At 48.4% G+C, this 14,431-nt stretch overlaps 1 protein-coding gene across 2 annotated transcripts in view; it reads left to right on the top strand.

Moving 5' to 3' along the window:
* The window catches only part of Faim2 (Fas apoptotic inhibitory molecule 2), a 34,753-nt gene extending 22,346 nt beyond the window's left edge, over nt 1–12,407 (top strand). Inside the window, exon 12 of one of the 2 annotated variants that reach the window (XM_013018766.1) lies at nt 12,163–12,407. In XM_013018766.1, coding sequence (XP_012874220.1) covers nt 12,163–12,312 — 150 coding nt within the window. In that variant the 3' untranslated portion in view covers nt 12,313–12,407. The remainder of the gene's footprint in view (nt 1–12,162) is intronic. The other variant, XM_013018767.1, reaches the window with a different exon arrangement.
* The last annotated feature ends 2,024 nt before the right edge of the window (nt 12,408–14,431 follow it).

Here is a 14,431-nt window from a genome sequence, read left to right on the forward strand (position 1 = left end):
GCTCAGTGGTAGAGTGCTTGCCTTGCATGCATGAGGCCCTGGGTTCGATTCCTCAGCACCACATAAGCAGAAAAAGCTGGAAGTGGCGCTTTGGCTCAAGTGGTAGAGTGCTAGCCTTGAGCAGAAGAGCTGAGGGACAGTGCTCAGGCCCAGAGTTCAGGCCCCATGACCGACCAAAAAAAAAAAGAATCCCACACATTTGTCTGCCCAGGTTGGCTTCTGTGATCCTCAGATCTCAGCCTCCTGAGTAGCTGGGATTATAGGTGTGAGGCACATGTACCTGGGTAATTCTTCCCTGCCTAACCATCATATATGTGTACGTGTGTGATGCACAAGATTGAATTCAAAGCCTTGTACATGCAAAGCATACACTGAACCACTGAGCCACACCCCAATCCACTTAACCCTCTTAACAATGTGCTCATTCAGATCACCAATGGCCTCCACATTGTTAATCCAGCAATCAATCGCAATCTCCCTCTTTACTCAGCAGAGCTTGATAGAAATAATTGTTCCTCCCCAGAAGCATGTTTTTCCCCCTTGGGTGTCCAGGTAACCCTTCACCTAGTCTTTCTCTAGCCTGCCCCATTGTGCTACCTGCCCGGAGCAGGCCCTGGCTCTTCTCTTTCCCCCTTATCCCTTAGGAGCTCATCCACTTTCAATGCTTTGAATACCATCCTTTAAGCTGATGACATACATTGACATCTCCAGCCTGAAACTCTCTCTTGAGTTCCAGACGAGGATGTCCCATGGCCTAATCAATGCCACCCCTCATCTGAATACATCCAAATCAACTTCACAGGGTCTACCTCCTGCCCTTTCCCAAGGTGCCTGCTTCCGCCACAGCCTTCCTATCTCCTAGTCACACAGGACAAACACCTTGCTACATTCTTGACTATTCCCCTTTGTTTATACCTCCCAGGAAACCCAACAACACATTCTGTATCTCTGTCTCCTAGCTTTTTTTTTTTTTTTTTTTTGGTCCAAGACCAAGATTCAAACTCAGTACCTGATACTTCCATTCATTGACTGGTATTCTACCAACTGAGCCATGCCTCCAACCCCTCTACCTCCTATACAGAATCTGAGTGTTCTGTCTACCTTCATGGTCCTCCCTGGTACCAGAAGCTATGACCTTTTACCAGGGCTTGTCATCATGGTCTTCTGCAGGCCAGTTTCCCCTGCTGGGCACACAGTCTTCTCCATACTGCACCAGCAGCTGGAATGAGGCAGGTCAGATCAGCCCCTGCTTGGCGTCCAGCAGTTGCTTCCTGCAGGACATCTCTGATGTCTCCTTCACCCACTCTTCTACAGCCACACCAGCCCCTTGCTGCCTGGGCATGGCATGTTCATTCCACACCTGCATCTGTTAAGCATGTCCTATGACACTGAGCCCCTCCCTCAGCCCAACTAACTCTTTCAAAGTGCTCTCATCTACCTAGCTCCTCAGGAATCTGAGATGTGAGGATCGTGGTTCAAAGCCAGTCTGGGCAGAAAAGTCCATGAGATGCCTATGTCCAATTAACCACTAAAAAGTTGGAAATGGAGCTGTGGCTCAGTGGTAGAGCACCACTCTTGAGCACAAAAAGTTAAAGAACTGGGCCGGGAATGTAGCTTAGCAGTAGAGTGCTTGCCTAGCATGCATGAAGCCCTGGGTTCCATTCCTCAGTACCATATAACAGAAAAGGCTGGAAGTGGCATGTGGCTCAAATGGTAGAGTGCTAGCACTGAGCAAAAGAAGCACAGAGATAGCGCCAAGACTGGCAAAAGAAAAAAAGGAAAAGGAAAAGAAAAAAAGTTAGAGGACAACAATCCAGGCTCTGAGTTTAAGCCTCAATAATGGCACACACAAAAAAGTGTCCTGCTTCAGATCACCATTGCCTCTGTTGCTGAATCCAAGAGTCAAACTCAACAGTTTAATACATCTTTCCTACCTTAGAGCACTTCCCTTTTTTGCCCATTTGGGGACTCATTCAGCTCCATATCCCCCTTCTCCAAAGGTCTGCTTCATTTACAATAGCCCTTGCCATGGCACATGTTTTTTGGATGAATGAGTGCCTGGAAGGTGTGGTGCAGTGAGGGGCAGGCCCCCTGAGGTGCTAAGATGGCCCGGTTGCACAGCTGAATGAGGCAGTGCCCAGGCAGTCTCCTGTGAGTCACAGGGAGGAGAAGGAAGAATTATGGTGCTCAATTACCTCTTAATGTCTCATTCAGTCAACACACCAGAAAGCCTTGGTTGGGATCATATTGCAAGTTACATAAACAGTGGTCAAGAGAGTACTTGGTCAGGTCCATCTGGTTGAAGGAGGGAAGACAGGCTCCTGGTGCCCTGGTACAGGGGAAAGTCAAGGACAGGGGCAGCCAGACTCCACCCATCTTCTTTCTCTTAGTTTTAGGTGGACAGGGTCCTCAGTAAGCCACCCTGTAAGAATTCACATACTGGCTGGGAATGTGGCTCAGTGGTAGAGTGCTTGCCTAGCAGGCATGAAGCCCTGGGTTCTATTCCTCAGTATCACATACACAGAAAAGGCCAGAAGTGGCACTGTGGCTCAAGTGGTAGAGTGCTAGCCTCGAGCAAAAGCTTAGATCCTGAGTTCAAGGCCCAGTACTGGCAAAAAGAATTCAAATCCCTCTATCTTCTCACGAACTCCCTCTCAACAGCATGCTCTGGCCTTGTGCCCCTCCTGCCAGCATCACTTTTCCCGTGGTTTCCTCCTAGCTCCAGCCCAGTACCCTTTGCTTTCTCCTCTTGCTCATCCTGGCATCCCCCTCTGGCCTGAGGGATTCTCAGCACTAAGGGGCAGAGGGCTCTCTCATAGCACTGCAGCACTACAGCTAGACAAGAAGTGCAGGCTGCTACAGTCAACAGGACATGTGAAGAAAGGGGTGAAGAGTGGGTCAGATGAGGTTCCCAGACTTCTAGAAGGACCTTCCATACTAGCCTGGTGGGAGAACCCAGTGGTTTTTTTTTCTTAGTTAGATTTTCCTCCATCCTTGCCTAAGAGACTCTGCTGTCTTGGAGGGTAGGGCCACTCGGCTGGACTGAGCTGCAATTGAAGGGTGTGAAGCCTGGGCTTCTCAGGACTCTAATCCCATCCTGAAGAACAAGCCCCTCCTAGACCTGACCCATGTCCAGTGCTGGTACATTGTCAGGAAGCCTTGGGTTTTCAGCCTTCCTCCCTCCCCCTACCAGATGCCAGAACTCAAATGCCAGTGGAAGTGGGTGAGTCAGCTGAAAGGCACTGCCTTGAAGAAGCATTGGACACGTTGTACTCTCCCTCTAGTGCTTTCTCCCTAGGTATCTTTTTCTTCCTTTTCTTTTCTATTCTTTCTGTGGAAACTCATGATCTGAACTGGGTGATGAGCCTGACAGGATTGTGAAGCTGAGGCAGAACTGAGAGGGGACAGGGATCCAGCGCCTTAGCGCTAAGCCTCTGGCTCAGAAAGTTGTTCCATTTTAGAGTTGAGCCTTCCATCTTTGGGGAAACTAAGGCCTCTGAGTCATACATATTAGGAAGCCAAATCCTTCAGACCTAGGGGAGGACTCAAAGGGGAAAAAAATAGGGATAGAATTTTAGAACTCAAGTGGTAAGGCTGTCAGGAACAGACATTTTTCCTCCCTGCCCAGCCTGGCCAATTTGAGGGTCTCAGGAGTCACTGAGATTTGCTAAGAAACAAATCAGTCACCCTAATTTGGGAAAGATTAATGAGAAATCAAGTGCATAAGCCAGGACCTGGAAGAGCAGTTAAGAGGCTAAGCCCCAAAGTCAGGAACAAAGTGGCGGCTTCCCGTGTGTGGTCAAGATTAGGCACTGTAGGCCTGGGTGAGCCAGGCTTGAAGGCAGCTTTATAGAGGTGCTGGATGGTGACTCCCAACATAGCCATTTGTCTTCAGTCCCTGCAGAGGCTTAGAATGAACAGGTATACACACACACACAGGCACACATACACACAGGCACCACACATATACATACATACAGTACTCACAGAGTCCTGTTAGCTTATTTCTCTGCCCATTTCACAGCTAGAAAATAGAGGCCCAGGGAGTCTCCAGACCTAGGCCTTCTCAGCCTTACATCTATAAGGCAAGGCTTTGGGCAGTTATGTCTGTCCAGCCATGGTCCCCAATCATGTCCAGCATCTGGGAGATTTAAGAGAAAATACTGTCATTTCCCCACACCTCAACCTGCCTTTCTCATTCAGTTCTGTGATATAAATACCACCCTGTACACACTTGGAGGTAATAATGGCTGTGCAATCCAAGGCTACAGTGTGATTTTAAGTTAGACATCGTTTTTCATTCCGAGTTTGGAGGTTCTTTTGCATTAAGCGTTTACATAAGCCAGAAAAGATCCCTGAGAGTCTTCCAGTCTGTCACCCACCCTCTGCCACAGGGCTGCCTTTCCTGAAGTCTCACTCAGCCATCTGGAAATGAAGTGGCTTCTTCCCTGGGAGAGGCAAAGGAGCATGGACAATGACCAGTGAACAAGTCCCCTGCTCCCAGTCCTTACCTCCCAGGGTGGGGGTGGGGGTACTAACCCTTTGGACCCATGCCCTCCTCACACCTGGATATTCATACGATCTGACAGAGGGTGGTGAAAGAATGCCCCTATTTCTAAGGCAGGGGGTGCAAAAGGAGGGGAGGTTTAGAAGTCCTGCTAGCAGGGAAACCCACACCTGCAAGCCACCAAGGCAGGGACAGAAGAACTACTGTTCTCGTATCACCTTAAATGGGGCTCTCCAGAGTAGAGCCAGGAAGAGGTCCTCTGGGCAGAACTGTGGAGGGAGGGGGATGCTTGTGAGTGGGAAGAAACTAGGCAACTGGCTAGTGTACTGCACATTCAAGGTCTCATTCATCTTTACCACTGGGTGACCTTGGTCAGTCTACTTGACCTGTGTTTTTGTTGGCTCATCTTTAAAATGGGACCATTATTACCTGCTTCCAGGCTGTTGTAATGGCTAAGATCATAGATGAAAGAGAAATAAAGGGAAAGTTGGCCTAGCCCCTGGCATATGGTAGGTGGTAGCTATTATTCTTATTATAAATGTTAATCTTTTCCTTGGGGCAGTAAAGTTTGAAGCCAGGGTCCCAGCTTCCAAGCCCTTCTCTGTCATATTCTATAGCTACGCACTGGTCAAATTAGCTAACCTCTCTTTGTTTCCATTTCCTCATTTGTAGAATGGGGGCAAGAATGCTGTCTGTGATGACTTGTAAGTGAATTGATATATGTAAAGCACTTAGGAAAAAAATGTAGTGGATTATCCTTGATGGAGAACTTGGGTTTTTTGTTTGTTTCAATTTTTTGTTTTGTTTGTGCCAATACTAGGGTTTGAACTCAGGGTCTGGACACCGTCCCTTAGCTTTTTTGCACAAGGCCAGGGCTCTGCCACTGGAGACATAGCTCCACTTCCAGTATTTTGGAGGTTATTTAGAGAGAAAAGTCTCATGGACTTTTCTGCTTGGGCTGATTTTGAACTGTGATCCTCATCTATCAGCCTCCTGAGTAACTAGCCTTACAGGCATGAACCACCAGCATCTGGTTAGTTAGATTTCTTGAGACAGAAATTCACTATGTAGCTCAAAATGGCCCGGACTTAGGTATATAAATCAGGATGGCCTCAAACTCATGATCTGCTTATCTCCTTATGTACCACCATGCTCAATAAACTCTTACTGAAGTGAGTTGGAGCCCAAGCTTCAACCCCAGGTCTATGTCTCTCCCAGCCTGTGTTCTCAAGCACTGTATTGCATTCATACCCCCTCTCATATGGCCACATGGCTCTTTCAGACATATTTACTATCCTCCCCCTTCATTCTAGACCAGTATTTCTGGCTAGAATGCCTTTCAGACTCTGCCTCTTTAGAGGCTTGCCTGTAGGTGTGACTATTGCCTGCACCATTTAAGGCAATGAAGTCAATGGAGGGGAAAGAAGGACTTTCTGTTGACATCTGGCTGGAGACCTCCTCTCAGCAGCCTCTTCTCACTCCCCTGCTGCCTTACGTGCAGCCCTGAGGCCCATACAGCTGGCAGGCTCTTTTAAGAATCCCCCAATCCAGTTGCAACCTATGTACAACTATAACTCCAGCACTCAGAAGGCAGAGGCAGGATGATTATGAGTTAAATCCCAGCTTGGGATATAGTGGGACCCTACCTCAAAAAACAAACCCAAAACACAAGATCATCCTGTATGTCAGGGCCAGGTGGATCTTTCCACACAGATACATACCATAATGGCCACTGGAGCCAGAAGACTCGAGCTTATCTTCTTGGTTGTATGACCTGGACAAATCCCTTTTACTCTCCGTGCTTTATAAAGCAACACCTGTCAAAGAAGCTTATAGTGAGAATTGAATGGCAGCCAGTATATTTATTTTACAAGTGTGTTGCAGGATGCTGATGGCTTATGCCTGTAATTCTAGCTACTACTCAGGAGGCTGAGATCTGAAGATTATAGTTCAAAGCCAGCCTAGGCAGCAAAGTCCTTGAGATTCTTATCTCCAATTATCACCAAAAAAGCCAGAAGCAGAGCTGTGGCACAAATGGTAGAACATCAACCTTGAGAAAAGAGTTAAAGGACAGCACCCATGCCCTGAGTTCAAGTCCCAACACACACACACACACACACACACACACACACACACACACAGATAAAGCTAGCTCATTTATAACATGCTCTCCTCCCAGCTTTCATTCACATGGTCACACCTATAGGCAATAGAATCTTCCTCTAGACCTTTCTTCTTTTTTATTCTTTTTCTATTCTTGTCTTTTCTTTCTTTCTTTTTTTTTTTTTGGTTGTGGGGCCTGAACTCTGGGCCTGGGCACTGTCCCTCAGCTCTTCAGCTCAAGACTAGTGTTCTACCACTTGAGCCACAGCACCACTTCTGACTTTTTCTGCTTATGTGGTGCTGAGGAATCCAACCCAGGGTCTCATGCATGCAAGGCAAGCACTCTACCACTGAGCCACCTTCCCAGCCCTCCTCTAGACCTTTCTAAAGAGATATTTACTATACAGTCTCCTAGGACCTATATAGTTTTATGGGATCATAGGGATTTTCTGTGGCTGGTTCTTTTTCTTGTGCTAGCAAATATCAAAGCTGTTTCAACCTCAGTACCACTGCCAGTTTAGTTAGCCAGCCTCCTGTGGAGAGTTTGGGTTATTTCCAGCAAATTACTGTTAGAAGCAGCCTTAGAGAATGGCCTGGAACTCGCCCCTCTGCACACCCCTGCTGGCATTGATGTAGGAGGGACTCAGTCCACGAGTTTCTTTTTATGCTGGTTCAACACATTGCAGCCGTGGCTCTTTGTATTCAGTGCCCATCCGTTGGTAGCCTTTCCATGGCCTGGCTCTCTCAGAATGCCTCAGCCTCTCATCTGAGGCTGAGTTGGGGGGAAGGAGGGTAACAGACATAAACCTGTGTCCTGACAGAGCAGGATCAGGCCAGGAGTGTAGTTGTGGATCTGAGCAGGTGCACACATGGCCAGTGGGGAAGCTCAGGGCAGTGTGCTCTGCTCCTCTGCCCCACCTGCCCTCCCTCCTTGCCCCACCGCCACAATCAGGTTCCAGTTCAGATAAGCAACCACCAGCAAGTCACTGGTCACTCTGACCATTCCTTGCTTTATATAATAGTAGCCATGCCCTTGCAAGGGACTATTCCACTAAAAGTATCCTAGTGTCCTGGTCCCACCACTGCCTGTCATTCCCACCCCCACGTGCTTCTCTATGGGTTCTTGCGTTCAGATGGCTCACTCAGGCATCTGTTGTTTTGTGGTTGTTTGTTGTTGCTTTGGGGGAGTTTTCATTTGTGTGTGTGTGTGTGTGTGTGTGTGTGTGTGTGCTGGCATTGAGGCTTGAACTCAGGGACTAGGCTCTGTCCCTTAGTTTTCACTCAAGGCTGGTGCCCTGTCACTTGAGCTACAACTCCACTTCTGGCTTTTTGGTGGTTAACTGGAGATAAGAGTCTCATGGATTTTCCTGCCCAAGCTGGCTTTGAACTGTGATCCTCAGATCTCAGTAGTTAAGTAGATCTGAGCAATGAAGTAGTTCTGAGTAGTTAAGAATATAGGCATAAGCCACCACTGTCTGGCCCCTGCTATTTTTTAAGGTGTTGGCAATCAACCCAGTTTTTAACTCTCAATTTAAAACTAAAATGTTTAAAAAAAACACTAAATAAAACCTAAGATATCAGCCGTAACCAAGATAATCAGCTCTCAACTAAGACCCTTGCCAACTCTGCTTTCCATTGCAGGGAGAGCCCAATCGATTACTTTCCTCTGTAATGAATTCGAGCTCAGACCAGAATCCCTGCTAGCTCTGGGACCTCATGAAGCTGTCAGTACTCTTAGGGCAGACATAGTAGGTGCTCAGTAAATACTGAGAATAAGTGAATGGAAAGTCTCCCATTGACTCACAGGCCTGAGGTTTCAGTGATGGAACCAGGCACTGGGGTTGACACTTGGAGCAGGCCATCCCACATAGGACCATGGAGATAAACATCCAGGCAGAGAGCAAGGGCAGAGGCCACCGTCCTTCCATTCTTCTTGTTGGAGAGAAAAGCCAAACTGGCTGCTCTGAGAGGCCTCTTTGGAGAAGGCATCCCAAGACCTGATTAAGGGCCAAGCCTTCTAGGTTGAGAGATTCAATTTCATTAGTTCACCCAGGGGTGACCAGACTCTGGGAAATCAACTAAGCAAGCTACTGATTGATAAGCCAGCTCAGAAATGTATGAACTTATGCTGGCAGCTGTGACTGCTAAACAGCCTATAGCATTGAGGTGGTCTCTCTGTGCTCGTTCTCTCTCTCTCTCTCTCTCTTTCTCTCTCTCTCCTCTCTCACATTGAAAATTTACTTGGGAATGCAAATGGAATGCCACGGAGTGCAATGAAGTAAAACGATCCTACAGAATAGTAACAGCTGATGCCAAGTACACTAACTCAGTGGTGTGAGCATTACTATTATTTTATTTATTTATTTTTTTGGTCGGTCGCGGGGCTTGAACTCTGGGCCTGGGCGCTGTCCCTCAGCTCTTCAGCTCAAGGCGAGCGCTCTACCACTTGAGCTACAGCGCCACTTCCAGTTTTCTGGTGGTTTATTGGAGATAGGAGTCTCACAGTCTTTCCTGCCCGGGCTGGCTTTGAATCACGATCCTCAGATCTCAGCCTCCTGAGTAGCTAGGATTACAGGCATGAGCCACCAGCGCCCGACTTAGCATTACTATTATTATGATCATTATCATTATTAGTCCCATGCTGCAGATGAGGACACTGAGGTCCAGTGGCTGACTTGACTTGAGAGATGGAGCCAGGACTCAAATCTAGGCATTCCAGCTCTAGTCTGAATTCCTGAGTACACCTTTCTCAATGTTGCAGAGCTCAGAGGCCTGACACACTCACATCAGCTCCCTCCTGCCCTGGCCACAGCTCCCCAGTTTTCTTCTGCTAAGGCCACACAGCTAGGAACATTTCTGCCTCTCTGATGAGATGCAGGAGCCACCCAAATCTTTTCAGCAGCGTCTAGCAGCATCTACCTGTCCTCAGGAGAGCACCTCTCCTTCTGCAGACAGTAACAATAAGCCCCATTAACAGCTCCCATTCATTAAGCATTGGCTGTGTGTCAGGCACCATGCCAGGCACCTTGCACACATTATCTGACTCTCATGACAGCCTCATAGGCAAGCACCCTCATCTCCCTTTGACACCTCTGTACTTACAGGCTTGGAGAGATTGAATGCTTTGCCCAGGGCAGCTAGTGAGTTGTTGTTCTTGACTGAGCTGATAATCACTCCCCTCTGCCCCACCTTCAGAGATGACCTGCCTCTGTGTCCCACTGCTGATGGACTTGCTCCTCTTGGAGTCTGTAATCCCCTGTGTACTGGGGGCTTTGGCATGGATCCAGTGATTCTCCCAGGGTTCCACAGGGCTGCATCTAAAGCAAAGAAGAATGTGGGCCAAGGGAGCTGGGGGCAGTATGCCCTCAACCTCAAAGGGCAGATTTCAAGGTCAAGTCCAGCTGTTTTGCCCTCTCGCCCTTCCCACATCGTTCTTAGCACACTGAATTCCTCACTCTTCATAGAAGGCCCCTTCTAATTCCCAGGGTTCCCCTAGGTCTTCTCTGTCCATAAACTCCTACTCATCCTTCACACCCCCAGGTAAAATGTCACCTCTCCTAGGACACCTTTCTCCCACCCAATCAGAAACTCCCCCTCCACAACCTTAATTAGAGATTGTACCAGTGTTTTTTTTTTTTGGTCATTATCTGTAGGTGTCCCCACTCAGCAGTGAACCTCCCCAAAGCTGACACAGCTTTTTGTATCTCATTGTCTCTTCAGCTCTCAGCACGTGCCTGGCATACAGCTGTTACCCACACACATATTTTTTGGTATATGAATGAGTTTCAGAGGACCCAAGGAACACAAGTCTTCCGCATATAAGTGATAGAAGAGGGACATAGCCCAGTTTACAAAAGTATGAATGGATTTGAAGAATTGCAGACTTTACCAAGTGCAGTGGTTCAAGCCTATAATTCTAGCTAACTTGGGAGACAGAATCAGCGGATCATGGTGTGAGACTAACCCAAGCAAAAAGAGTTTGTGAGACTCCATCTCCTTCAATGGCTGGGCACAGTGTCATACGCCTGCTGTCATCTGCAGCAATGTGGAGAAGCACAAGTAGGAAGATGGTAGTCCAGGCACAGAAACTCTACCTTGAAAATAATGAAGGCAACAGGGACTAGAGGTTTGTTTCAAGTGTTATGAGTTTAATCCCTAATAGTGAAGTGAAGAAAGAAAGAAAGACCTCTAATCTCCATAGACCAATGGCTCTTACCAGTCATAATGTTTTAAATTAATTATTATTTTTTTTGGTCACTTGTTGGACTTGAACTCAGGCAATGTCCCCGAGCTCTTTTGCTCAAGGCTAGTGCTCTACCACTTTGAGCCACAACTCCACTTCCAGTTTTTGGGTGATTAATTGGAGATAGTCTCACTGGGACTTTTCAGCCCAGGCTGGCTTTGAACCATGATCCTCAGATCTCAGCCTCCTGAGTAGCTAGGATTCCATCCAGAATCCATTAGGCCATGAAGGTGCTGCAGGGAGAGTCCATTTCTTGGGAGAAAATACATTCACCTTGAGTACTACCTTTAGACAGCAGGGAAGAACAGTTCCATGCAAGGGCTCTGAAGCTGACCTGCTGTGGTTCAAGTCCTAAACTTGCCACTTCCTAGCTGTATAAACTGGAGCAAGTATTTAACCCATCTGGCCTCAGTTTGCTCTGGGGATGGTAAGCTCTACAGGACAGGGTTATTAGTAAGACTAAATGGGCTGATGCCTCTATAGCACCTAACAAATGCTCATTCGGTTCCTGCTTGCTAGTACTTGAAGCACTCAAGCAGTCATCTACCCTCCAAGGAAGAGCAAGGCATTCAGAGAAATGGTGGGGGGGGGGGGAGGGGGGACTAACTCAGCTTAAAAGTCTCCTCCTCCAGGAAGCCTGCTACCCACATAGGTCAGTACCCCCCACACCCAGCACTTTGTATTGTTTAAGGGTTCCACTCAACACATAAACACAGGGATCCCATCTCTCTCATTCTCTGCTGGGCTTCTATGCTTATCACATAGGAAGTGCTCTGTAAACAGGTGTTGAATCAACTTGGGGGGTGGAAGGTGTTGAAAAAGTTCTAGATTCCAGGTTGTCACTAAGCAGCCAGGTAGAGGTGAGAATAAGAAAATCAGAGGTGGAGGCCAAAGGCTTCGGTAATTCAAGCTGTAATCCTAGCTAATCCTGTAATCCTTGAGATCGGAGGATCCAGGCTCAAAGCCAGCCCAGGCAGGAAGAAAGTTCATGAAATATTTCTCTCGAATTAACCATCAAAAAGCTAGAAATGGAGCTGTGGCTCAAGTAGTAGGGTGTTAGCCTTAAGTGAAAAAGCTCAGGAACAGCACCCAGACCTTGAGTTCAAACCTCAACACTGGCATCAAAAACTAAAAAATAAGAAAAAAACAGAAAAAAATAAAAATAAATAAATAAATAAAAGGAAATGAATGTAAAAAAAACTAAAAAATAAAAATCAGGCTTGCCTTCATTTCACAGTGCTTGACCTCTGACCTTTCTCTCTCTCTCTCTCTCTCTCTCTCTCTCTCTCTCTCTCTCCTTCTTCCCCAGTTCCTAGCATTTGACACACAGTTGCTGATGGGTAACCGACGCCACTCGCTGAGCCCCGAGGAGTATATTTTCGGAGCCCTCAACATTTACCTAGACATTATCTACATCTTCACCTTCTTCCTACAGCTTTTTGGCACCAATCGGGAATGAGAAGCCTTTCCCACCCCTCCCTTCCGCCAGAGAATGCCCCTGCCTGGTCCTGTGACCTCTCTGTGCCCCTGCAATGCCACACATCAACTCGCTGCAGCCAGCTTGTGGCCAGCGCTCGCCCCCTTGGCCAGCCCTCACCCTGCCTTCTGCCGCTTGTACATATGCCATCCTTTGGGGCTCCATGGAACTGAGGCCACGCCATCCTCTCTACCACCCCTCTCTCCCCAATTACATCTTCTAAATTAGGACAGCCAAGGCTGAGGGCCCTTTTCTGTTGGAAGACTCATGGGAAAAGGAGGAGGAGCCCAGTGGTGGGAAGTTGACCCCAGGAAGCCTGGTTGTAACCTATGACCCCTACAACTCCTAGGACTGCCATATTAGGTGTCCCTGGCCACACTCTCCTTTGTCCAGTCTGCGCCTCCTCTCTTTTCTGGGTCAAGCACTGACACTGTAAGAAAGAGGTTGGGGGAACACAGCTAGGAGATGAGGGGCTATTTGTGCGGCAGGGGGGAGTGATGGGGTCAGGATGCCCATTTTCTCTCAGTTCTAGGACCAGTGGCTTATTCTAGGGACTTGAGCCCTGAGGCCATGGTAATGGGGAAGGGGCCTCTGCTGTTTCCCTCAGTTGGCCCTCTAGGGTCCTGACCAGAGGTGAGGGCAGAGAGCCAGGTGCGGAACCATCCATCCAGGCCTACATCCTCTTGGGAAGTGTTCGGGAGACACACATCTTCTCCTTCTCCTCTTTCCACACCTCACACCCCAGGGCTGCTCCCACAGAAGGTGTGGGCATTTCTTGGAAGAGGCAGTGCTAGCTGCTGGGCCAGGCCCCATGTGGGAGAATTCTGCCCTGCCCCCCAGCCCTCACCTAAAACAGCCCTAGTCGCTCCTACACCTCTTGTTTACTAAGCTCTCCGCCATCTGCTGCCACCTGCTGGCTCACCTCCAGCCAGGTCTCCTGGGGCCTTAAGGAGTTGTCAGTGCCGGCCTCCCATCCCCCAGCTTCCTGGCCAGTCACTCAGCTCTGAGTCCCTGAGCCCTTGCCCCCTTTATCTCCATATCTCTCCATTTTGGAAGCTGTCCAGCTGATGCTAACAGCCAGGGCCAATCCCTTGAGCTGGTCCCATGAGATGAAGCCAGGACTTCTTATCAGCCTGCAGGAGGCTGGGATCTCAGGCAGGGTGTGCGTCAGTCATCCGGCTCCATGGCCAAATGCCAGCTGGGGAGGGGACCAGGGGGCCACACCTGGGACAGCATGCAGCCAACTCTGAGCCAGTGGAAAGTTACTGAGTGGAAGCAAAGAAGCTCTGAGTGGCTACTGGGACCCCTCTCTTGACTCCCCCCACTTCATATCCTGGGGGAGAGGGGTTTCCCCTTTGCCCCCCTAGGAAATCTAAGTATGCTATCTATTCTAGACCCCAATCCTCCCCACCCTTCCTATTTGTAACTTTCAAGAAATATTGCAAAAGCATTTGAAGTTTTATTCCGTCTTGGGTATTGGAGAAGAGATGGAAGCAAGGACCGCAGGTGGTACACAGGCTGGCCTGAATTCATCCACTGCAGCAATCCTACGTGTCCACGTCGGAGGGAGGGCAGAGCCAATGTGCTCACAAAGGCCCGGTAATGAGTCCAAAGACGCAGATTAACAGTGGAAGGTCTGGGATTCAGCCCTTCCCCATGGCTGCCGCAAGCAAATGGCATCACTTATGCCCTCCAGCCTGAGGCGGGGAGGGAGGACTGGAATGAAATTGATATGGGTGGTCGAGCCCTGACATTTCAAGGGACCAGTGGTCCACAGTGCCACCCAGTCTTGCATCACCAGATTCTGCACTCAGATTTTCCACCTCCTGGCTACCATATGGGAAGCAGGATTTCTGGTTTCTGATTCCTAACCTCCCTGCCAACACATTTGTGGTATTAGGCAAAGGTTTCTTTTGCTGTCTGCAAGTCAGGCGTTTTTTTTTTGTTTTGCTTCATTTTGTTTCTTGTTTTCCTCTGACTCTTAAGCTCAGGGTCTAGGCACTCACTCTCCCTTATCTTTTTGTGATCAAGGCTGGTATTCTACCACTTGAATCACACCTCCACTTCCAGCATTTTAGTAGTTAATTGGAGATGAGTCTCA

Source organism: Dipodomys ordii, unplaced genomic scaffold, assembly GCF_000151885.1.
Source record: "Dipodomys ordii isolate 6190 unplaced genomic scaffold, Dord_2.0 Scaffold42, whole genome shotgun sequence".
NCBI classification, from domain to species: domain Eukaryota; kingdom Metazoa; phylum Chordata; class Mammalia; order Rodentia; family Heteromyidae; genus Dipodomys; species Dipodomys ordii.